Source organism: Parasteatoda tepidariorum, chromosome 6, assembly GCF_043381705.1.
Source record: "Parasteatoda tepidariorum isolate YZ-2023 chromosome 6, CAS_Ptep_4.0, whole genome shotgun sequence".
In the NCBI taxonomy this organism is placed as follows: Eukaryota; Metazoa; Arthropoda; class Arachnida; order Araneae; family Theridiidae; genus Parasteatoda; species Parasteatoda tepidariorum.
The window spans coordinates 57,452,202-57,477,536 of record NC_092209.1 but is presented as its reverse complement, the minus strand read 5'-3'; the positions used below and the strand labels follow the sequence as shown (position 1 = coordinate 57,477,536).

General features: G+C 26.4%; 1 protein-coding gene across 2 annotated transcripts in view; it reads right to left on the bottom strand.

Moving 5' to 3' along the window:
• Window positions 1–364: 364 nt before the first annotated feature.
• Window positions 365–25,335, bottom strand: part of LOC107451977 (partner of drosha) — a 32,147-nt gene continuing 7,176 nt past the window's right edge. For both annotated transcript variants that reach the window (XM_016068233.2, XM_043051107.2), the window contains exons 2-18: window positions 20,929–23,168; window positions 16,112–16,317; window positions 14,465–14,607; window positions 10,900–11,191; window positions 10,730–10,798; window positions 9,119–9,188; window positions 7,528–7,588; window positions 7,345–7,426; window positions 6,495–6,596; window positions 5,783–5,881; window positions 5,614–5,705; window positions 4,469–4,569; window positions 3,360–3,459; window positions 2,428–2,484; window positions 2,225–2,308; window positions 971–1,081; window positions 365–635 (exon numbers count right to left, since the gene is read on the bottom strand). In XM_016068233.2, the coding sequence (XP_015923719.1) occupies window positions 546–635; window positions 971–1,081; window positions 2,225–2,308; window positions 2,428–2,484; window positions 3,360–3,459; window positions 4,469–4,569; window positions 5,614–5,705; window positions 5,783–5,881; window positions 6,495–6,596; window positions 7,345–7,426; window positions 7,528–7,588; window positions 9,119–9,188; window positions 10,730–10,798; window positions 10,900–11,191; window positions 14,465–14,607; window positions 16,112–16,317; window positions 20,929–22,937 (3,768 nt within the window). In that variant the 5' untranslated portion in view covers window positions 22,938–23,168 and the 3' untranslated portion in view covers window positions 365–545. The remainder of the gene's footprint in view (window positions 636–970; window positions 1,082–2,224; window positions 2,309–2,427; window positions 2,485–3,359; window positions 3,460–4,468; window positions 4,570–5,613; window positions 5,706–5,782; window positions 5,882–6,494; window positions 6,597–7,344; window positions 7,427–7,527; window positions 7,589–9,118; window positions 9,189–10,729; window positions 10,799–10,899; window positions 11,192–14,464; window positions 14,608–16,111; window positions 16,318–20,928; window positions 23,169–25,335) is intronic.

Below are 25,335 nucleotides of genomic sequence, written 5' to 3'. Positions count from 1 at the left end.
ACTCAATAATACACACTGTTTTACTTTCAAAAGGTGTAGGCTAAACTAATGAAAATTCGAAATATTGAAAAAATTTTCTATTATAAAAAAAGATAAAGATTATATTTTTTAAAACATACTCATTCAAAGAACAAACTAGTGGTAAAACCATCTATATTTTAACAAAAGCAAAGCGAAATATAGAATTTGACTTGTTTAATTAGTTAAACTGCTTGTTTAGTTAATTTTATATTATAAATACTTTTTGGAATAACTTAAGAATCTGGACAACTGAAAAAGGTTGTACTTAATAATGGGATTCAATGAAGGTTTTCATACTTGATTTTTGTAAACCCGAATGAAAGTAAATAAAAAGGCAAAAAAATCAACGTCAAATTTTATTGATGATAGAACATTTTGTACGTAGCATGCAAAACAATTTGTAGGTCTTTGACTTTAGGCATCACAACTGATTTTATCCTTTCTTTCTTATGTCAATTAAACTCATTAACAAATAAATTGGAATGATAATGATTTAATAAATTAACATAGACACCAATGTAACATCAAAGTTCAATACTCTTAAGGTTTGAATCAGATATAGAAAACAACTGCATCCTCTCTGGAATCAGCTTTCCAATGGGTTTTTTGGATTTCTATAGAAAGTACATAATAAAACGTTTTATATCACTTGAATAATAACATTTGCATCAGTTATTAATAAAATTTAATTTCTTATACTGAGACTGAATCAAATAGATGTCACAATTTAAAAAAATTCTGTAAGTACAAACTTGCTCAGAAAAAATAAGGATGCAAAAAATGAAATATGAAAATAAAAGATAAATATTAAAGAAAAAAGCAAATGGGAGAACTTTACATAATAAAAAAAAAGTCATGAAGAAAATAATATATTTATTATTGTTTTGTTATTAAAAAATTATGAGTAATTAAAAAGTAGGAATAGAAAAAATAATTGAATTTAGAATACCATTTTCTCCCTGTATTTCATCATTTCCTCTTTAAGCTTATTCAATATTGATACATTAGGTTTATTAACACAGGCTTTGCTTTGTAATTCTGTTATTCTTTGTTCTTCTTCCTATTAAAATTAAATACATACTTATATAAGAATTTAAAAACATAATTTTCACTGAACATTTATTTCCTATTAACATCTCACAGCAATCAAATATACAAATTGTAAATAATTTTTATCAATTTTAAGTAAACTTGATCGAAAATAAAATTTTCAAAATTCTCACACCGACTACTACACAACACTTTATAACATGTTTAATTGGTTCGGTAAGAAAAGCCTAAGAATGTAATTTTATGCACAGGAAAACTAGTCCTTAGACTTTTTTTTTTTTTTTACGATTGTGAATGAAAATATTTTATACGGTGAATAATACTATCATTTATAAGTACGAATCTTTTTATTTAATATCAATTTGTAGCAAAATTTTTTAAGCAACTTTTCCATCTAGCTTATTTAAGTTAAACTATTCAATTGGTATACATTGCATTTCATGACATATATTTGATAGAAGAAAAAAAATCACATTTTGAAAATTTTCAACCCTTGTTAGAAAATTAAATTTTAGTCCAAAAAGTTTTTAGTCATTATAATAAATATTTTCCTTTATTATTTAATGGAATTAATGTTTTGTCTTTTAGATTAGTAAATTTGTTTATATATATATAATGATTTAGTGATAATTAGTCCATCATAAGATTAATAATTTCAATATTATGATGAGATGTAGCATGGATAAGAACTTGTTTAGGTTATCATCCTGACACTTGGCTATTTAATTAGTTTCCAAAAGTAAAATGAAAACTTATTATCAATTTTAAAAATAAAGATCTGGCACATTTTTTTAAAGAAATTTTTGAAATAATATTAAACTTAAATTTTATTTTTACAAGCATAATATGGGCAGACCACATCATTAAGATGCATGAAAGTTACAAAAAAAAAGGGTAAACAAAATTTAAGATGGTTAGATGCTAAGGAAAAGTTTTATTGGTACTCTAGAACAAAAAGCTGGAGAAGTTCTTAAGATGCCAGGTTAGGGCCCCAAGTCTCTTCAGCCAATGTAGAATTAAACTCGGCATACAATAGGGCAATATTTTAACATTCTTTGTTTCATTGTTAAAGCAACTTTCGAAGATAATTATGTTGCAATTATATAAAAATTTGAGGTATATAATTTATATTAATATTTTAACATAATATTACCTTTTTCTCTTTCAACGTTTTACAAGAGCCTTTTCCATACATTCTTAATAATGAGCCCCAAGAAATTATATGAGGATGTAGTTGCTGAAAAACAAATCACAGTCGGAATTTATTAACAGAATAGATGGTGTAATCAAATTTAAAAATACAAGAGAACCTAAAAATTTATGTCTCATTTTAATTTAATATATAAAAAAGCATACCTGTAAAATTGCTTGGGAAGCACGATGTTTGCCATCCCTTTTATTTTTACACACAACCTAAAAATACATATAAATAAAATTCAGAAAAGGAATCGCTCATAGTTGAGTTAATGCCATTTTTTAATACCTGAAAATTATGTTAAAAGATATGAAAAGTATGTTCTAAAAAATTACTATGTAATGACAATTTACCAAAATGAAATTATTATTATCTTACATAACAATAAAATGATCATAATAACATAAGAAAATACAAATATGAATGAATTCTAAATGTTTAATAATTATCAAAATCATTATAGGTAATTATTCTTATGCAGTCAGTTTCCTCTAAAAAGGAGTACTTCGTAAATTTTCTTAAAATTCAATATTATTAATCATTCCTCTGCAGCCAATTTCCTTTAAGAAGGAATATTCGGTACTTTATACTAACTTCTAGACTATAACTGAATTGGATGCTTTCCAATAACATTCTAAGCCGGTTTTTGCTTAATGTCAAAAATGCTAAATCTCTAGAATTTTTTCAATAACTTTAATTTTTGAACTTGGTACAGTGTGTAAATTCAAAAATCTTTTGAATTATGACTATCTGTGCGAGGTCACTTGGAAATTTCTTCATAGAAAGAGAAAAACTCATTTGGTTTAAACTGTAAAAACTTTTTTGATTTTTGCAATTTTCTTGTCATTTATGGCAATTTTCCCAAAAAATGCTTTCTTAACTTCCTAAAAATATTCTACCATTCTTTTAAAATCGCGTGTTTGTTAAAATGGCAAAATAAAATTTTGAGCAAAAATAAAGAAAGAAATCAAGCATATCAGAACCCAACTACTACGAACACTGGTGTATGCCAGAAATTATGGTGCTTTTGTTATTTTAACACTCAAAATTTCAAATAAGATGGACATGTTTATTGTAAAAACTTCAAACTTACCGTTGCTTTATGTTTCCCAACTTTCATTATGAATTCATTTTTCTGGTGTTTAAGATTTTTCATCCTTATACTGATTTCAGTGTCACCCATTCCATAATTTCTGAAATAAAAAAGTCTAATTTAAAAATCAGTTTTCATTTTAGCAGGAAACCTATTCTTTAAACAATTTGTAGTAACCAGTATTAAAAAAACAAAGCAATTTAAATTTCATTTTTTAATCTGGACAAAGAAACATAAACGATTTGAGTTAAAGAAAATGATACACCAAAAACCCATTCTGTAAATCGCAGTGACATAATTCGAAAAACGTATTCAATTTTTTCAATAATAAATCTTTGTGTAATGAATTTTTATTTTTTGCAATACAATTTTAATCACATGAAAACTATGTCACAACACAAGTAAAGAGAGCACCAATATTACATTCTAATAAATCATAGGAACATTTTTAAAAATTTGAACAACACATTTTAAGTGGTGCTAATCCTTAAAATAAGCAAAAAATTAAAAAAAAAAAAAAAAAGAATGCCTTAAGAGTTGTAATCAGAATTTTTATTTCATGATAAAAATTTTTAAGTGCTTGTGCATAATACATGCCTTGTATTATGCTTACGTTATAATTAACAATAAAAGATATTCCAAGGAGTGTTACATATTTATTTAATATTTACATTCTAAAGATCTTTAAAACTTAAAATGCAAGACACCCACATACTCTTTTTAAATTTCATTTGGAAATTAATAAAAAATAGTAAGAATTATTATTATTCGAACTTGGGGATTCTAAACTGGGTTACTTCACTGGAGGGGCAAACTCCTTATCTCCAGAGCAACTGCAGATCTATGTGAAAAATTTAAAAAAATAATGATTTATAGTTTGCTCATTAATTAATTTGGTTGATTAGGAAGGAGTTTAACCCTAGATCAACTTTCTTGCTATGGCCTTTAATGAGAGAAGAAATGTTATAAGAAAAAACTAAATAAAATTTAATGAACAAGCATGGGTATCAAGATACATTTGACTTTGGGTAATGTTAATTATTTATAATGAAAATTTATACATAAAAAAGTTAAATAATTAAAATGTAAAGAAAATTATTTTGAAGTACCTTTTTAAACACTCTAATAGTATTTGATATGGAAAAGGTTGACCAGCTTTTACTGAAAGATCACTTATTCTAGGATCTTCTACTCTAACTTGATCAAAAAACTGGAAAAGGAGAATATTTATGAGAAAGTAAAGATAAAATTAAATTCACAAATACAAAGCTTTATAATTTCTGATATACAGAAAAAAAACAATTATTTGTCTTTAGCTAATTTTTTTAAACATATGTGTTTTAAAATGAAATTTTTAAAAAAATGTAAAATTACTTTCTATGGAAGAATGGAACCAGAATTTATTTAAATATACAATTTAATACAATTGTAAAACAATATATGTCCATGAAAGTACAATTACGAATAATAAAGGTAAACTGAGTAAGTTATAAGTTAGAAATAATGCAGATATAAAAGGAAAAGGGGAACAATGTGTTTCTTTCCTTTTTTCCATTCTCATTATTTCAAAACATCCTTGATCAAATTCAATGTAAAAATTAAAAAAACAAAATTTTTAATTTAAAAGTAGAGAAATTAAAGAAACTAGTGGCAAATATTTTACACCTTTCCACTGATTTTGTGACACCATAGATTATTAATACATAATAGGCCAGATTAACCTCTTTTAACATGTTGTCTTGAGTTGTTTCCAGTGTTCAAAACTAGCACAGTCGAGATAATTAGAGCAGGGTTGTATTTTACACTGCTGAAATTTAATTGATTGATTTTATTTGCCACAACAAGGTTAAAAAATGTGTGTGTTTTTTTTAAACCATTTATTTTGCCGGATACTTATTTTTTTAAATGTGAGCTTTAAGAGGTAATAGGCATATAAGTAACGACTATTTTTAAGGTTAATGATAAAAAGCATTAAAAAATAGATTAAAAATAAATATAGCTTTTAAAAATTAATCAATTTTGTGTAATTAAGTCAATTTATTATTCCTTCATGAGGACCTAAGTTGCTAATTTTCTACCTAATCCTTTTCAGTAACCTTATATCATTACATATAGACTTGATTAGATTACTAAATGAAATTAGCACTTATAATGGAAAGTTATTTTCGATAATCTAATAAATGAAAAAACAAAAGCAAATCTTCTCTGAGAAGATAAAAGAGAATTAGAATGTTTAAAAATAAGTGAAGCTTACTTCAACATCTTGAAAATCATCTTCATCACCACTCCGTTTCTCGGGATCAAATTTTTTTATTTTAGGAATGAGAACTTCAAGTGCAGATCTTGCTAAAATCAGAAACATTATTTAAAGAACAAATTCATTTTTAAATTTAATATCTTAATTGAAATAAAATTAAATATACCAGCTTCAGACTTAGCAACTTTTTTACTGCTGCCATATCCAGTTCCATATTCCATTTCATTTATAATTACAACTGCACCATATGGAGTACTAGCACTCTCTGGAAAAAAAAAGTTAGACTTGATAAATATAGTGTATTTAATTTAGCAACATTTAACAGTGTGTTTATTAAACAGAAAGACAGAATATAACAAATACAAAATGCTTTTAATTTAGTTAAAGTACATGAATGTAACAATATCTTATCGATTCAACTTAAATTTTTGTTTCAACCCTGGAATAGGATCTCAATTTTCAAAAACTTTATTACTATGATTTCCTCCCTCATTTTTTTTACCTTTTTTTTACAAATGTAACTATTGTAGATCCAAACACTGACTTTTAGAACTGTGACTTATATTTTGTATATATTTAGAACTTTATTTTAAAAAAATAACTCAATACTCCCAAAGCTAATTTAAAATAGATACGTGGGCAATTAGGGGGTGTAGAAAGATCAGAATGCAACACAATCTGAAAAGAACAACAAAATCAGTTCCAGGATTGACAAATATAACAAGCAGGTGGCCTCCTAATGTGCCCAAAATTCTTTCATTCATTACAATCTCTCATAATTTCTAATAAAACCAATTAATTTTTGATTAACAAACGACACACAGGAAAAATTACAATAGAACAGGATAAAATAAATTATTATTAGAAATTTAAAATACCTAGTTCTTTGAAAATGTATTTAGGCTGAACTCTCAGAGTATGTTGAACATATTCATGAAGAATGCAAACTGGTGACTTTCCGGTTGGATTCATAATGAATTCTGCAAAATAAATCACTCATTTGTAATAAATCTGCTTTTAACATGTTGCAAAAATATATTATTTTTAATAAATTTAACAGCAAATAAAAATATAAATATTTAAAACCAATGTAAAATTAAAAAAAAGATGAGAATCCACCTTGATGATAGTAAAACCTTGACATTAAGAGGCTTTAGGGATATCTAAATTCCAGGATATTGAAAAATGTATAATTTTTGACATTTTAGACAAAATAATGACTGTGTTGGCATTTTGAAATACTTATAGCTAATACTTTATAAAATAGTTAACTGAAACAATCTCACTATCTAAGCACCTTCATTTGAATTTACATTTTTTTAAACATCATAGTTTTGTTACCTTCCTTTGATGCTGTAACTTCTTTCTAATCACCACAAACTGTAATATAATTTTCCACAGAACTTATCTCCTCATAAAATACAAGTCAGTTAATGCATCAACTGTTTTAAAATTTATTAAATTAATTTATTTAAAATATTTGATGAAATCAAGGGCCACTAAGAATAAGAGTCCTGTTATAAGAATAGTAGACAAGGACTGAAATCAGATTTTTTTTTCCTCGCAATAATTCGAGAACAAATTTATAATTTTTTAAACAGTGTTTGTGGAACTTTTGTCTTGCTGACTTCCAACCCACACATTAATTATTGATAATTGACTTAAAGCATATTATACATAAAAACAATATAATTTGTTAATAGAATTATTTCATATGCATGGACTGACCTCTCTTTGAAGTACTACCAATAGTTGTAGATTTGTCTGTATTTGCAGGTAAAGGACAAGTAATTAGCTGTGTATTATCTGGCTATAATAAAGGGAAAAAAATTGTAAAAAAAAAAACTAACAAGATTATTAACATTTAATTATACATTAAGTATTTGTTATAAGAATGAATAAAATATATACCAAAAATGGGCGTTGTTTTCTCTTAATTTGTTTCTGGTGTTTTCGTCTTCCAAACCAGGTTCTAAAATTAAAAAAAAATAATAATAATAATAAAAACAAACAGGGAAGTTGCTATGGTTAAAATAAATAATTAAAAAATTAATAAAAATTAATTACAAATTGGGAACATTTTAAAAAATATATTAAAAAAGATTATACTCTCTATACTAATAAGTATAGATATTAATCTTACATCAGCTTCAAAACCTATTCATGGAAACATTCAATCAGGGTTAGTAAAAATCCAATGTGGGGTTTTTTCATGAAAAAAAACCTATTTTGCACAGGGATGAACGTTTCTTTTTCTTCAGAAATATTCAAAATGCTTATTGTTAAGGATGAGTATTTCAGTCTTTTTTTCTGCCTGATAAATGCATGTATAATGAATTGCCAATTGATGAAATTACAGAAATGACTTTACAAAATGTAGAGCACAATATCTAAATCAGTGAGTTTTAAATTGTTAATAAATATATAAGTTAAAAAAGGGTATTTCTGGAAGCATTGGGAAATTATATATTCAGGAAATGCAAATGTCTATATCAATATTCAACTGTATTATTCAATAATTGAATTATTTATGTCTTATAACATACGAAAAAGTTTCAACTTTTATCTTCATTATAATATTTTGCTTTCAATTGAATGAAAAAAGATAATAAAATTTAAACTTTTATTCTATACACATTGTAAGAATACAATTTTAAAATTTTAATGGATAAACAAAAATGCACAGCACACACACACAAAAAAAAACTTTTGATATAATGATTAGATTTACATGTTGTAGGATTTACTTTAAATGATTGGAGGGGGTGATCGTAAATATGTTAATTAAAGCAGACGATATTTTAAGACACAAAAATGTTCTTTCTTTATATAACCTTCTTTCAACGAAGTTGGATTCCCAACCCTCATAACATAGGGGGTAGTTGCAATCTGAGAAAGAGGGTTTCAATAGTTTTGTCACGAAACAGTAAAAAATTTGGACTCCTAAATATTAATTTTATTTTTTGCATATTTTGCCATTTCTTGGGAATTTATTAAGCCAATCAAAAAATTTCAGCACATATTTATAAAATTCGTTTATCCAAAGATAATTGCATAGAAAAAATAATTTTTATTAATTATTTCTATTTTTTAATACTTTTTTTGAATTTTAGTCTGAAAAATTTTAAATACACAAAATTTTTACATTATTTTAAAGAATATAATTTTGTAAGGCAAAATACAAAATTTGAACAAAATTGATGAAATAATTACTATAGGAATCGAATTTTAAAGTACTTGTATGTTAACCAACAAAACATTTCACAGACAACAAATATGTCATCATAAAGTCTTGGTTTAACCTCAAAAATTGTTTGCAAACCCATTAATTTCCAAGCAATAGAAAATATTATAAAGTAGTACTGAAACAAATCTTAACTTAATTATTTTCATTAATTTTAATAATTTAAAAACAGCATGTTATGATATGTTCAATAATAATTAATGAAAAATAAACCTTTAACTTCAAGCAAAGTAATGAAAAATTCCCTTTATTACTTACTTAAATCGTTTCACAGTAATAGTTTGGAATTCAAAACGTTTCTGACAATACTCTCGCACAGCTAAATAATCTAAAAGTTTAAAAAAATATTAATTAAACAAATGCACGTTAATGCTAATAAACCTAAAACTTTGGCAATATCTCAGATTAACATTCTAATTAAGAGAAACTGACAACTATAATGAAATGAGAAGCATAAAAAGTGGCTTCTTCACATTTTAACCACACTGCCACAAAATATTTATAAGAAACAAATAATTATTAAGATAAGTAGCTAAAAAATACTTTTGAACAAATTAAAATAAAAAATATGAATTAAAAATTCTTCAAATTTTAATTTTTAAAACTTGATTCAAGCATTTTCCAGTATAATGAAGAAAGGGTGATTTTCAAGATCTTTTATACAGAAGAAGAAAAAAAAATAATAATTATTGATTTATTGATGTTTTGTTTCCTTCTATCAGTGATTAATTTTAGCAAAATTTATGCAATACTTCATGCGGTAAAAGTTTTGCCATTTGTTTTTCTTTAAATCTTGATGAACTGCTTTCTAAATGCAGACACAAAAAATGATAGTCATGAAATAAGAAAACTTTAAAAGGAAAATAAAACTGATGTGCCACATGCATAAACTGTTAAGAAACTTAGTTTAAAAAATATGAGTCAAAAGTTTCATCTGATACTTTTTATAATTTATGATCAGAACTAAATGTAACTTTTGAATCCTTATGACTTAAATCTTACTTATTCTCTGAATAGGGCACTGAAATCTCAAACCCACTTCTTCACCAACTCTTGCCATTGCTTATAGTCTAAATGCACCTAAAATCATGCCCTCACCCAAAATCATGTATTTTCTTCCTATTGTTCTTTTCTATCTGGCCCATGTAAATGCAATAGAGGTAGCTTTTTTTCTAAAAGTAGAGCTCTTTTAAGAGCTATTGTTTTAATTCAAACTTTTTTCAAAAGATTTTAAATTTTAATTTTATAAGCGCAAAAAATTTTAAAATATATCTTTCTTTCGAAAATATTCTAGTTTGCATTTTTATGTTTCTGGGCCATATGGCAGCGCTGCTGTGACACTTTGTAAGCCACTATTTTTGCTTTTATTTTCAATATTTGGTATTTTACAAATTTTATGCAATCCTTTAAAATATGCTCTGGCTTTAATTTTTTTTTATTATTATACTTTATTATGACCTTTTTTACCCAAATGAATAACTAGATAATCAAAATATTCTATGTCCTCATTTCTTGATTTTTAATTTACAGCTTTAAAAAGCATTAAGCATATTCTACTAGAATTTTTTAAAAAATAAATTAAAATTCTTTTGAAAGTTCTTTTCATTAAATAGAAGTTCATTTTCAATCACTTAATGTTATTGAATCACAATTTTTGATATGCAATTTAGTTTAAAGCGGAAATTAGGATATTTATTGGATAATATATATAATATTCCATTACGTTATATATTGGATAGATACACTATATATATCTTAATATTGTAATGTAATGGAAGTTTTAATAATCTGTAGTACTTAAAAAGTTCTATCAAATTGCATGCTATTTAATCATGAATACTTCATTCAATTTGATAAAAATAATCTTACCAAGAGAGCCAGAAACCTTTACTTCCTTCACACTTTCTAATTTAGCAGATGGGAAAATTAAATTAGAACCTGAAAAGTTATTTTTTTTAAAAATGTTAAAAATGCTTAAAACAGGACAAATTCAAATTATTCCTAACAGTATTAGTTACTGATTGAAAAATCAATCATACCTTTAGCAACGTTTGATACATTTTTCATCATTCCACCAGATTTAATTGCAGAAGTATCAACCATGTTAGTGTCTGCACATCCATTTTGTGTTGCATGGTTCTCAGTCTTGTCAGTTCGATCCATTCCATTAGCTTCAGTAGATTTTTTGCAGTCAGTGTTATTAGTTGAACTATCTTTATTTTCTAAATTCTCTTCAATACCCTTTAATTTGCCTTCAGCTTCCAATTTTTCTTTCTCTAATTCTTTTTGGTATTGAAGGCAAGGTATGGCAGAAATTGGTATTTCATGTTTCTAAAAAATTTTAATTTAGACTTAAGTTTTAATATCATAGAAATTTAAATTTCACATACCCGAAGTTATCAGGGTATGAAATTTTAATTTCTATGATAAGTTTAAACGTATAATTATCAGGGTGCATAGCCAGATTTTTCAACAAAAATAAGCACTTTTTAAGCACTCAAAAAATATTTTTAATCACTTCCCAAACAAACAAAAAATCATAATTAAGATCTGTGGAGTAATAAACATTATTTTTTTCTATTGTTTTAAGTTTTTAATTTATAAACATAAAATCAATAAAATTTGGGAACATTTTCAAAAACTTCACATAATCATGATAAAATAAGTTTCTGATAAATAATTAGTTCCGTAAATATTGCAGTGAAAGAAAATTGTGAAAATAATGAATTTTTTGCAAATCAGAACGACAATCGATACGGCAAAGAAAAAAATCTCTAAGGTCTAATCTAAATCTCTTTTAAAAGATAGAAAATTAAGCACTTTTAACAAACCCTGAATAAAAAAAGAAACGTAAATCAAAAATAAGCACCATTAAGCACTTTTGAAAAACGCTACGCACCCTGATTATACTACATTTTTTGTGCTTAAAACAAAATATAGCAAGATCTAGAATATTCGCCACAATAAAAAATGAGGTATGTTAAAGCAGTCGTCTGCTGTCATCCCTCCCTTATTAGTTCATGGGCAAAACTTGCTAAAACTGTTAAGTTAAACTCTTTCTAGGTATAAATTTTCCCATTTATGTAGTTTAACAAAAATAATTTTTTCATTAACATCTTAAGATATGTAACATGCATTTTTAATTATACAGAAGAGGGGAGGGAGAAAGGAGTGGGATGTGTTATCCGATCGGGCTTGTTTGCCATACCCCTACCTTTCCGCCACATTGAAACAGATTTTAAGAAGCCTCTTTAAACATTTTTTTTAAAAAACCACTTTAAAACCAAGATACCAATTTAAAATTTACCAATAATTTAGACTTAAAATACAAAATCACTCTTCATTGTACCAAACTCTTTCATTATAACCAATTGTTATTCCGTAGAATATAACATCATTTTCATCAGTGTGCCTGAACTAAACTCTATGTTCCAATATAGAGTCCGAAACCGAGTACAACTTCATACCTCAAAAACAAGAACTAGGCATGTTTGCTTACATTGAAAAAGAATCATTTAATAACAAAAGTTTCAGTTATTAGAAGCATTTCTTTTATTGTTATCATATAATGCACTTAGGAACATATAAGATTTCCTTCGAATGAAGGAAGAGATCTCTAGATTCTTTTCCTTCATATTCGTCATAAAATATTAATTACTTTATTGATAATCAAAAGAAAATATAGCAGCTTTGGGGGAAATCTGCACACTTCCAAACATTCAATTGCTTTAAAATGATTCATACACAATGAAACCATACATTTATACAACATTTATCACTCTTGGCTTAAAAACTTACTTATTCTTTTTGGGAAATGTCAGTCACACTTGGAAAATTTAGTTTAATGTTAAGATATGATGCATTAACTTGAATATAAATTCAAGTAGCATATGCATGAATATTCACATTCTTACAACCCTACTTTCTGCCTAGACATTTCTGTTTTTTTAGAAACAAAAACTTTCTTTTTACTCATCTTTGAACAAGAAGGGTGGAAATCGCATAGAGAAAGTGTGATTAAAGAGAGTTTAAATTTTGTTAATAACCTTTTTAACATTTTAAAAATAATTTTCAGAATTTTCTTCTTTACAAAACACATACATTTTCATTACTAGTTGAAGAAATATCTATAGCTCACTCTTCTAAAAAATGCAGATGCCTCATTTTTTACATCTTTGTTTTTATAATTTTCACAGGCTTTTTCTTACTTATGACTGTCAAATGACTTGAGAAAGGGAAATAAGTGTGTCCAAAGATTTGCTTAAAATTTTAAGCTAAATTTAAGAATTTATAATTTGGTACTTAATGATAGTATCTTATAACTCTTTTTTTTTTAAATTTTAAAATTAGATTTCGGTTCATGCACGATGAAACTGCTTAAATGCTAGGCGGTTAAAAGAAAAACTATTATACAACAAAATGGCCAAATTAACAAAAATGGAACAGAAATCTATATTACTCTATAGATGGCAAAGTTTTAAATTTATCCAGTTTAAGGCAAAATACAGTAAGTATAACAATTTAATTATTTAACTTCAAATACCTCAGAATTATAGAGTTCATACAAAAATAAGTAATACCGAAGAATCACATTTATACTCTTCTTTAATCTCATTTAAACTCATTCTTCCAAATAATTGTATCAACTGAAATCGATTATGAACTTATCCATGGATTTAGTTTTTTCTTTCAATAATAATAAATCAGCACCACAAGAGTTTTCTTTATCTTTTTTTCTACAGTCATTTTATACAAAAACATTATAAGTATTGCCTCCCACACACTGATGTGAGAACAATTATTAGAGTTAAATATTAGAAATTCCTCAGAAAAAAACAATCTTTGTACAGCTTGACTAAATAAATGCTCTTTATGTGAGCAACAAAAAATATTATGTTAAATTAAAATTGGTAGCTTTGGTTTTGCTATTTTCATTGTTTCTTCCATATTTTTCAGGGTTCCCACATAATTTCAAAAAAGAAAAAAAAAATCCCTAATCTTTCTAGTTCAAAGTAAATCCAGACCATATTTTATCTTTATCATGCAACTGCTGGTTGGAAAATTTTGATTTTTTTTAAATTTGTTATGTCAAATATTAGATTTTGTGAGCAAAAAATTATCATAGAATAAAAAGTTTCACAAAAAAGTGGAGTTTTTACAACAAATAATTGTAGTAGATGTTAGAATTATTTAAATTAAATCTCAATAACTGATTGTTATAGACAATTCTAAGATCAGTTATTTTCCAGGTAAAATTCAGGAATTTTCCACGTTTTCGTAAAAAAATGCAATTTTCTCTGATTATTCCCTACTTTTTAGAGTAAAATAAAATCCCCCGACAATTTCAGGTTTTACCTGTTCTACCTGATCAGTGGGAGACCAGTTTTTATTATTACTAGAATAATGTAGTTTGAACATCATGATTTCAGCATTTTCAGAATTAATTGATAAAAATAGATAATTTGAATATTTTGATTATTAGAAGTAGGTCAAAGTCCTAATTGCTTTGAATGACAGAGATCCTACATTAATACAAATAAATAAAAATTACATAGTCTGATTTTAAATCGAATTATTTTTATTATGATCAAACAAAGATCTTACCCTTGTGCTGCCAGGTCCCAGAAAATAAGGTTTTGAGACACAGCATACTCTAGTTTGCTTATGAAGATAGATAGGTATTCCACTGTTATGAGTAACCTCAATCCATCCTTCAGGTAAAACTTCAAAGTGATCTTTTCCTCTAACTATAATGACAAAGGGAAAGAAAATACAACATCACAATGAAAGTGAAAAATATAGCAGAATCACAACAATGCCAGCGAAAATGAAAAACAGTTAAACATTCAATCTTTTCAGTCAGTTAATCCAAGACAAAGAAGTTGGCTTTTAACTCTTTGAACACTTTTTTCTCTCTCCTTTATACGGGAAGTCTGATAATAATTTTTTTTAAAATTCCAAATCATATGACTGTGACCAAATCATATGACTGTACCAGGATTTACTGAGTCGATTTGTAGCATAATGTTCATATAATCAAATTTGTCTCAACATTAAGACACTCAGAGAATATAATTTTAAAATCAATAAAAAAAATTCAACTCTTTCCATTAAGTAACTTATTCCTTTCAGAATAACACGCTACCACCTCTAAAAATGGATTTTTACTGGGAATAAACTCCCCAGAAAAGTGAAATTAGATATACTTTACTTTGCATAGACAAATTAAATCAAAAAATAAGCACAACTAATTTATGTAGCTAAAAATTTATGTTAATTTAAAACATTGGCAAAATTAAATAACTAAACAAACCAATAACTAAAAAAATTTTTGAAACTATAAAAAACTTTCTTAAATTTTCCAAAACTATAATCAATTTACACTAATTATTTGCATTAATTTCATATTAATCTTTCCTTAAATTCTATCCACAGAATTCTTCCACATATTTTTTTTCTTCTTTTGAATCTGAGAGAAAAATATGCAGATGCTGCATATAATCTATAATGCCTGCTGTAGAGGCACATGATTTTGGCTATCTGCAACAGTTTTCAATCATTTAAGAATTGTAAATAATTCATTAATTTTAAAAAATACAAATTTTTAGAAAATTGATGTGTAAATACACTTCACAAATACAACATTTTTAGAGATTTAGGTGAAATAACAATGGTAATTGCTCAGAACTTTCTGAAAGAATGAAATGTAAAGTATATATTTCATTAACATTGCAGTACTCATATTTTCCTTAACTATAAAATATACTTAAATAAATTCCCCTACATTGTTATCAACATTGAAGCATTTATAAAAGCATTGAAAAGGTTGATTTGAATTAAATTTACATAACAAATACTAAATAAGTTTATATGGAGCAATGTATTTAATAATATAATAAATAGTTTAGTAAATATGATGAAAGAGGATTTTTTGTAATTGGAATCTTTAATTGTAAATACAGATAGTAATATTGTAGAGGAAAAATTTTCAAAAAAAAAATAAATCTAAACATGTAAACAAAACTTTCTTGAGAAGGGTTAAAGAATTCATTCGCAGTCACATTTAATGAGATCTTAGCAAATGGACATTTCTAAAAGTACAATAGAGGAAATTTTAAAGTTGTTTCTTGCATATTGCAATTGAGAGGATAAACTATTGTTTTGACAGACCATGACAATTTATATTTATTAGGATAAAATTCAGTCACTAACACTAAACTGAAATGTTTTACCAATGGTAAAGAGCAATACCTTTTAAAATTAATTTCTCTTTCACTTCATGCTGATTTTCTGGACTTGGCTTTCCATAGTCACCTAGACCAGCTTCTAACATTGCATCAATTTCATTGGCAGATATTTCTGATTCACTATCAGAACTTCTTGCCTCTTGATCTGGATCATTATCATTACTTTCAAACTCATCCAAAATGTCAAATTCTATTTCTGGTTCTTTATAACTAAAATAAAATCAAACTTAATCAGAATGTTTAGCAGGGGTAGTAGCAAAGTTTTTAAAAATTTTAGGGTAATTTTAGGAACTTTTTTCAAAAAATTTTAGGTAAATTTTAGGGGTAATATATGATTTTGCTAGGATAAAAACAGATCACACGGTAGTTTATTACATAACAGAAGATTATTACAATTCATCCACACATATCATAAATAATTGCAAGCCATAAAATAAAGCTCTGAAATTTATTAAGTCAAGAATGAAATCTCTAAAGTGTAAAAATGAAATTTCAACTTTACATATTACCTATCAGAAATTAAGTGCATAATTCAGGAACAGGCAAAAGTGAGAATAAATCAAGAGAAAAAATAAATTAACACCAACTTGGATTTTTATTTAATTTTTACCTTCTTAATCAAAACTTTATTATTACCCTTTACCTTACTTTATTAAGAAAAACTATAGTGTGATATTATTAGATTTCAAATCAGCAATTTATATTAGAAGTTAGAGAAAAACAAATTAATCATGATCATTTTTCTAAAATATTCTTGATATGATTTGTGAGATTCTTTTACTGCCCTCAATAGTGTTGTGGTGATCTTCAACACTCCTCCATAATTTCGAATGGTATCTTTGATTAGTCTAAGAGACATAATAGTATTCTCATGGTGACTCACATTAAGCATTGCTTTATTTATCGAAAAACCTCTCTCAGGATCAGAATTCCCATGTGGCAAAATTAAAACAGTTTTAAATAATGTAGTTAAATTCTTATATTTTAGATTATTGCTTTTTTATTTATATTTAGCCTATAACTCTAATTTTTTAGGAACACCAACAAAATTTTATCAGATTTTTAGGAATTTTAGGGTTTGCACATAGTTTTAGGAATTTTATGAATTTTAGGGGGAATGCGACCCCTGGATAAAGGTAGAAGTTTTAGGATCCTTTTGTAAAATAATTTTCTGTGCTCCCGATTTTGATTTATAAACTTAATACTTATAACATTTAAAGCAGGTTCATGCGAAATATCTTAATTTATAAATAATGGACAATAAAAATTCATATAAAATTAACTAAATTATTATATGTAGAATATTTTAATTATGCTAAATTCAAAGAGGCAAACCAAAGCATAAATCCTTTAAAAAAAAATCAAAGAAGTATTCTATAACTTTTGCCTTTCAGCAGCTTTTTTTTTTTAATAAAATTAATTTCATTAAAAATAGTATATACAAAATTCAAAATTGAACTTTGAAGACTGCATTTTTACTCAAATAACATAAAATATGCAATGAATTTCAACTGAATATGCTATAATTGTAGTAAATAATCTCTTTTTGAGATATATATATATATATTTGGAATTAGGCTTTTGTTTTACATAAAAAAAAGTCTATTATACAATATATACAATGATTTAAATTGAACCTATATAAAATAATCATTAATTATTCAAGCTATTCAGTTTGTCAAACAAATTTTCAATTGATTTATTTCACTTGCATTAATTTATTATTTTTCTCACATTCAATTACATGAATAACATGTTACCGAATTATAAAATTAAATTCTTAAACAGATAACAATCCTCATAATGCTAATTTGTGTTACCTACTTGATATATATAGGTATAATTTAAATAAAGAGGCACTTGTTATGTCATACTTATTGAACAATCAAAAAGAAAAGAAAACAAGAAGGATTATCGAATTTGCATGATAATAAAAGCTTAATAATAAACAAAATACAACTGTCTAAACTACAATAAACAATTAAACTTTAATTGCTTTTTTCTTTACAAGAATTTTTTATGAAAAAGATGAAAGAAGACGTAAAAGATTAATAAAAATTAATTTTCATCGAAACAGAACTATTATTTAAGTCAGTAAAATCAGCCATCATTATTAAGCCAGTAAAATCAGCCATCAGTAAAATTAGTTCATAGAAAATGTTCAACTCCATTTTTACAAATAAAAAAAAAATCAGCTTTATTTTATGCATAATGGTAGAATTCTATATGTAATAAACATAAAAATAAATGTAAGCTTTGTTTTGTTTAATTTTTGAAAATAAAATTGAGTTAAGATTTAGTTTAAAAACAATACTGGATTTCTATCAAAATATTTAGCTTACAGCTATTGAAAGAAAATTTAAGGAAAAATAAGTAAATAAATAAAATTAATACTAGAGCTATTGTTAAATTATTAAAAAAACACTACTTTTAAAATATCAGAACATCACTTAACTTCTCATTTAGTTAAAACAAGTCATTTACACTAATAGTTAAATGCTGAAAAACTTTAATAACTTTGTTTTAATTTTTTTGGAACTAAATTCAGTTAAAAATCTATAGGATTAAAAATAATAAAATTAAAGAAAAAACATTCAACAAATTTCAAAAAAAAAAAAAAAAAAGTGGTTGGAAAAAACTAACATTATGCACATTAATTTTAAGAATTTAACGACTTTTATAATAAAAAAAAAAGCTCCTTTCAATCCAAAGTTGGGTTGATTAATGGCTGAATATTAGATAAATAACTATAAGCTTTTTATTATTTCTTTTAAAATAAAAACAAAAGCAATAAAAAAATAAAATTATTTCAATTATATATATACATGCATCGACATAATTAAAGAAAAGAAGAAAAATACAAACTTATTACAAAAAAGTATAAATTATTTAACTACAATATATGCCATTAAATGTCTTTCAATAAATAAATTAAAAAAATGTTTAGAATAGCAATTAATGAAAAAAAAATCATTAGACATATAAATATTTTTTTTTTGACAAATAGATTGAGTTCAGAACCAAATAATACAGAGCAATCGCAAAATAATAAAGGTTCTACTAAAAATAAACTGCATGAAATTATCCCTGTGGCAGAATTTTTTCCGCCTTTCTGCGACTAACTTCCCTAGCACTGATATAATATATCTTGCTTTAAGATACTTTTAATTATAGCAATCATTAATTTCAAGTAACAGAAACGTTGCAATTACAGGAGAAAGTATACAATTAAAATGTATAAAAAATTTCAACTGTAAAAGTAATATTTTTTAATTTCTATTATAGGCAATATTCTCGCATTTTGTTGGTGGAAAAATACACTAATTATTTCCTCTTTCGAATTTTGCAAATCATTACATAAAATCAAAATCCGTGAATAAATTAAGCGATAATAAATTAAAATTCGTAAAATCCAAGCAGTAACTCCCAAAATGAAGATTAACAACGAAATCACGCAAATAGGACTCTTTAAAAAAGAGTTACTCAAAAAAATTTATGTAAAACAAGGTGTGCTTTAAAGAAGAAAAAAATGAAAGAAAGAACACCATTTCTAAAGCGAACTATCTTTTTAAACTTTCGCAATTTCTGAAATTTTTATTTCATATTAATAATTTGAAATTCTAGCTAAAGCCAGTCATCACAGATATTTTTTTTTAAATCTCAAAAAAGAATTTTAAAAAATCAGGATTATTTCTTTCCTCTCTGATACGCAAGAAAGACATCTTTGAAAGAAAAAAAAAGTCTGCAGAAAGGAAAACCAAAATTTTCCCCTACCCAAATGAAAAATCTTTCTGCAAGGGGGAAGTTATAATAAGTCTCTTTATAAAAAATTTCATGAAATAAAACAAAATTTAAGACAAGACAAAATTTAAGTAATAGAAAACTGAAAGTAACAAAAAAAAAAAAAAAATTCTACATTCTGAAGATAGACCTGAAAATAACTACAGCCATGTGGTGACTTAAATTAAATAAACAACCAGTCATTATTCCGTCGTTTTTTCTTTTGAATATCTTTTAATGATAAATACAGAAAGACTCTGGAAAACAGAATTTCATTAAAATGTCCAATTTATCCATTCAAAATTTTGATCCTTCAGAATCTATCAATTTTTGATGGAAAGATCCTTGTAGGGGGGGGGGAGGCTCTTTTTCAAAGTTGTAATGTATACAATAAATTATTTTGCCTTCCAAATATTTTCACATTAAGTTCTTTAAAGTCAGTAAGTTTAACTAAATTTTGTCTTATATTTATAATATTCTTACTATTGAATAAGCTTTTAATAGTTTCAGATTATTTTTAAAGTGAATTTTTTTCAAAAATATAATTCAATTCAAGCAACAAAAAAAAAAGTTTGCAAAATGTGGCTATTGAAAAAGGATCTATCGATATTGGTCATAGACTTATTAGGGAAAAAGTGCCTACTAAGTTATTGGAGTCTATCAGCCACAGACTAAAATTTAAATTAAAGTTATTAAAGTTATTAAATTAAAGTTTTAATTAATTAACTTAAAATTTAAATTTTCAGGTCAATCCGACGATGAAACACCCACAAAACTGCGACTGAGATTCGTGCCATTCAGCATCACGAAATAAACATGGTAACAGTGTTAGTATAGACAAAGATCCTCGCACGTTAAATCTTTACATTTTGAGTGGCTTAAACCAGAGTCAAGATGCATTACGAGAAACGAAAGCCATTATATCTGTATGACGATGTATGTGTAAAATCAGCATTTCACCCAGTCCTAGTTTTGACATTAGAACAAAATAGTATTATATATAAATGACATTTAAAAAAAAAACCTTACGAAATATATTACCCATTTTGAGATTCCATTTGATTTGATTCATCAGAGGAAATTCCCAGCAGCTCATTACCTTCATCACCAGAATAATCTTCATCCTGACCCTCTAATTTCTGTTCTTTAGAATCCAGTTTCTTGTCCTTGATTTCAAAATTGTTATTTACAACAGATTCAGATTGTGAATTGCTTTTCGAGGATTTTTCTAGTAGCACTTTAGACTGACTATCCATTTCACAATTATTGTTAGACTTAAGTGACTCATCATCATAATAAACTAGAGATTCTTTAGAATTTTGATCAGTTTCATTCCTTGCCTCACTATTAAAATCATCTTTAGAAAGATGTAGCGGTACAAAATCCTTTTTTACTGCCTCATTTTTGAATTTGACTTTTTTCGATTTATTTATTTCTACATTAAGTTTACCTTCAAAATTAAGTTTAAAAGGGCAAACTTTAACTTCTTTGCAAGAAGAACCACTCTTTTTATCTTGATCCTTTGTATCAATAGACATATTCTTATCCTCTATTTTTGAAGAGTTATTTTTAACTAAATCATCGTGATTAGAGTCAAGAGAAATAGCTTTTAAGTCATTTGAACTGAAAGATGCATTCTTTTGAGATGATTGATCAAATGTACAAGTACTTTTAAGGTTGGGTTTTAAATTCTGATCTATTTCACATGCCTTCATTTGGCTAATAAAGGTGTCATTAACCTTAATTTCCTCATCTCTTAGGTTAGTGATAGGTTCACTATTCAAAGCAAAATTAGTTAATGTTGGAGAAAAAGATTTTATTGACTCGAGATTTACCCTCGATTCCAAAGCTTCAACTTTATTTTCTTGGTCTACATCAAGCAAAGATACTGGCTTTTTCAATTTTGATTTATCATCTGATTCATCAATTTTAATTACTTTAGGAGTAAAAGTTTGAGGATTTAACAATTGCTGGTTAGCATCAGAATCTCTTGATTTTAATGGAGAACTGGTTTTGAAATTTTCAACAGACTCATCTTTGCTACCTAAATTAGAAGTATCAGAAGAACAGGCAATTACTAAATGATGATCAGTTGTTACTGCAAAAGGTTTTTTATCAAGAATTATTTTAGTTTGTTCTGATTTGACAGATAAATTTGTTTTCTCTACTGAAGAAGGAAGTGATGTAGAAGGACAAATCTGCGGCTGAGCGACTATAGATGCACTTTTTTCCTTATCTAACATACATATAGAAGATTCTATACAGATTTGCTCACTGGGAGGATTTCTGAATTCAATTATTTTAGATTTTTTTGTATTTATATCTGCAATTGTAATATCCATTGGTGATAGAGGCTGGGTTTCTGATACAACTTCAGCAGTATCACATAATTTTATTTTTTTCCTTGCTGGCTCTATTTCAGTTTCTATTTCTGAAATCTGTTTCTTTGTACATTTTGCACTCGTTACATTGCCACTAGCAACTGGAGAAAGAGTTGTAGAAGAGCCCTGTACTACTGTTGTTTCCAATCCACCTCCACCATACTTAGCGTCCAACAAGTCATCAGTATGTAGATTGGACGGTTGCATGGTTAGCGGTGGTTGAGTCAGCTGCCACACTTGAGACTTATCTCCACCTTGCACAAAGTCCAGCCTATTATCAGACAGCTTAGACGAATGTGAGGTAAGAGATTGCCTTTGAACACCTGCTTCATTTAAGTTATCCAATTTGGTATCAACAGTTTCTTTCTGACTAGGAAGACTTTTCAATGGTATTCTCTCCCTTAATGCAGCACCGAGTTTAAGAGAAAGAGCCGGAGATATTTTAAGAGGTTCAGGAGATTTAGTGAGGATGCCATCTTTGGACAGGCGACATAACGTAAGGGCTACTGGCTTCATTTTAACGGCTATAGGTTTTGTTGCAAGTGAAGTTGCAGAATCTATTGCTGGTTCACTAGATGATGCATCTGGCTCTTTGCTGGAAGATGCACAACTTAATTTTATAATAAATGGAGAAGTTTTTTGAGGTGTGGTATCTGGTGATTGATCCATTTTATTATATTTAAAATTCTTTTATATTAGTTAAAATTGATAATTATGAATTAATTAAATAGTAAAACTCTAAATGCCACTAGAATTTTACGTCTAACATACATACAATATTGAAAAGTAACTAAAATCATTATCTGTGCATGATTCAAGAGTAAAGCTCCTTAGTTCAAGCTAGATACCCAATTTATTCATCTTTACATCAGTATAAAGTTTCATCGATAGTCAAGTAATCTATAAATAAATAAATAAAATATTATCATACAAAATAAAGACATCATACAAAATAAAGTAGAGACTTATATAAGATTGAAAATTTATTTTAGTAAACTATTTGAAATTCATTACAACATTATTTTCTATTTTAAACCATGATACTTAACCCTCTAACCATTTAGCTACTGGACAAAATTGTACTGAAATTTCTTAGACATGCATTATTTTTTTATTCAATACACCATGAGAAAAACCAGTTTCATACAAGAAAGCTGAAACCTGAAAGTTTGAAAATAGTCAGGAATAATGCACGCTCAGAGGGTTAATGTTAATACGAACACAGCTTAACTATATTATATATTCAGGGGTCTGTCTAGGTTTTTCTGAGAGGTACCTATTTTGTGAAAACTTAGACATAATTTGTGAAAAATTAAAAACTATATAAAAAAATCAACACAAAAATACGGTAAAAATATGGATTTATCGTTTCTTAAGGAATACAAAAATAAAATTATAAGAAAAAGTATTTTGTGAAACTACAGTTTTTCCTAAAGTTGAATTTGTGAAGGTACCGCTAAACGGTAGCAAATTCGGCCTAGACAGACCCCTGATATTATACTACATGAAGGAGGTATGTATTTATTAGGTTAGGTCTTGAATAGATGGACTGTAAAATTTTCATACTGATCATTCACACTTTTCATCTGACTTTTAAGGGTTGGATTTTAGTCCTGCTAGTGGCATAAGCTGGTCTAACTGGCAGCAAGTAAAAAACATTCCCAATATTTCTATTTTCTGGTAATAACTAAATGACACTTGTTTAACCCTTTAATGGGCTATTTATTTCTAGTAAAGGTAAATTAAAGTATTTCTGGAATTGAAATTGATATCAGAATCGTAATTGATATAAGGAAGAAAAAAACTAATTTAGCTTATAGAAAATTAATCTAAATTTTATTACCAATTTTTTTTCTGTGATAAGTATATTTGCCACAACCTATTCGGAACTTATTCATTTTCATTTTTCGTTACTCATAAAATAAATTTTATAACTGCTACAAACTTCAAAAGGAATTATGTATTTTATAACTTTTATACATTTTCTTAAACTAACAAATGGTTACCAAATTTATTCAAACCCACTTCAAGAAAGTTATTAACAAAGGTAAACCTTTGTAGGTAACAAGGTAAAAAAGTTTACCATGAACTTTAAACTAAAAAATTCAACTTTTTTTCAACATTATAAGAATTTGATAATAAATATTTAATAAAATTTAATGTAAAAAAATTATTAAATCAAAACACTTGAACATGAAGATGATATTCCCAACTAAGGAATTTTTGGGCCATTAACGGATGATTTAGTTCAGAAACAGAATTTTATGAAAAAGAAGTTACATACAGATTTAAATCGGCCGTTACAGATTATCATTTGTCTTATCCAAAGTATTGGGGATTAACCCCTTATTTCCGAAGCGTCACGAAAAAACATCTACATGCAAACTCCGGATAGGTGTTGTTTCGTGACTCTCCTGGTGAATAAGGTGGGGAAGATAGCTTCGCGGTTGTTGGGGTTCATTGGGGGAGGGGAGAAAATAGGATTGTCAGTTAACATCAATTAGTTTCCTCCCCTTGCATTGTTGAAAAGTCTTCTCCTAAGGTTGCTATTCTTAACTTTAAAAATTGTAGGCAAGGTTCTTAGAGAAAGCGCCAAACACCAAATTTTATCTTCTAATGCAAACTTCATGGAAAGACATTGTTTTAAATCAATAAATGGACGTATCCTGTGCCATAACGAAATGCTTCACAGCCCTTTTTTATAAAAAAATAATAATAAATAAATAAATAAATAAATGTTTTTCTGACTTGATGTTAAAGTATTTACAATTATTTAATCAATAAGAATTTATAATTGTCTCAAATTATAATTAAAACTAAAACATAGCGTTTTTTTTTTCTTCTCGGGAATTCCTAAGAGCTGCTATACTTTAATAATTCTTTTCTCTTAGCCACAAGAGTTTGTCATAGTGCAACCGTTAAGCAAACTTCGAATAATTATGGAACATATATTAATTTCTTCGGTTTAATAATTTTTCTTTGCATTAACACTTTAAATTTCAAAACGAAATTATAATTTTTTTCATATCACATTATGAAATTTTATTTTTGAAGCAAAAAAAAAAAA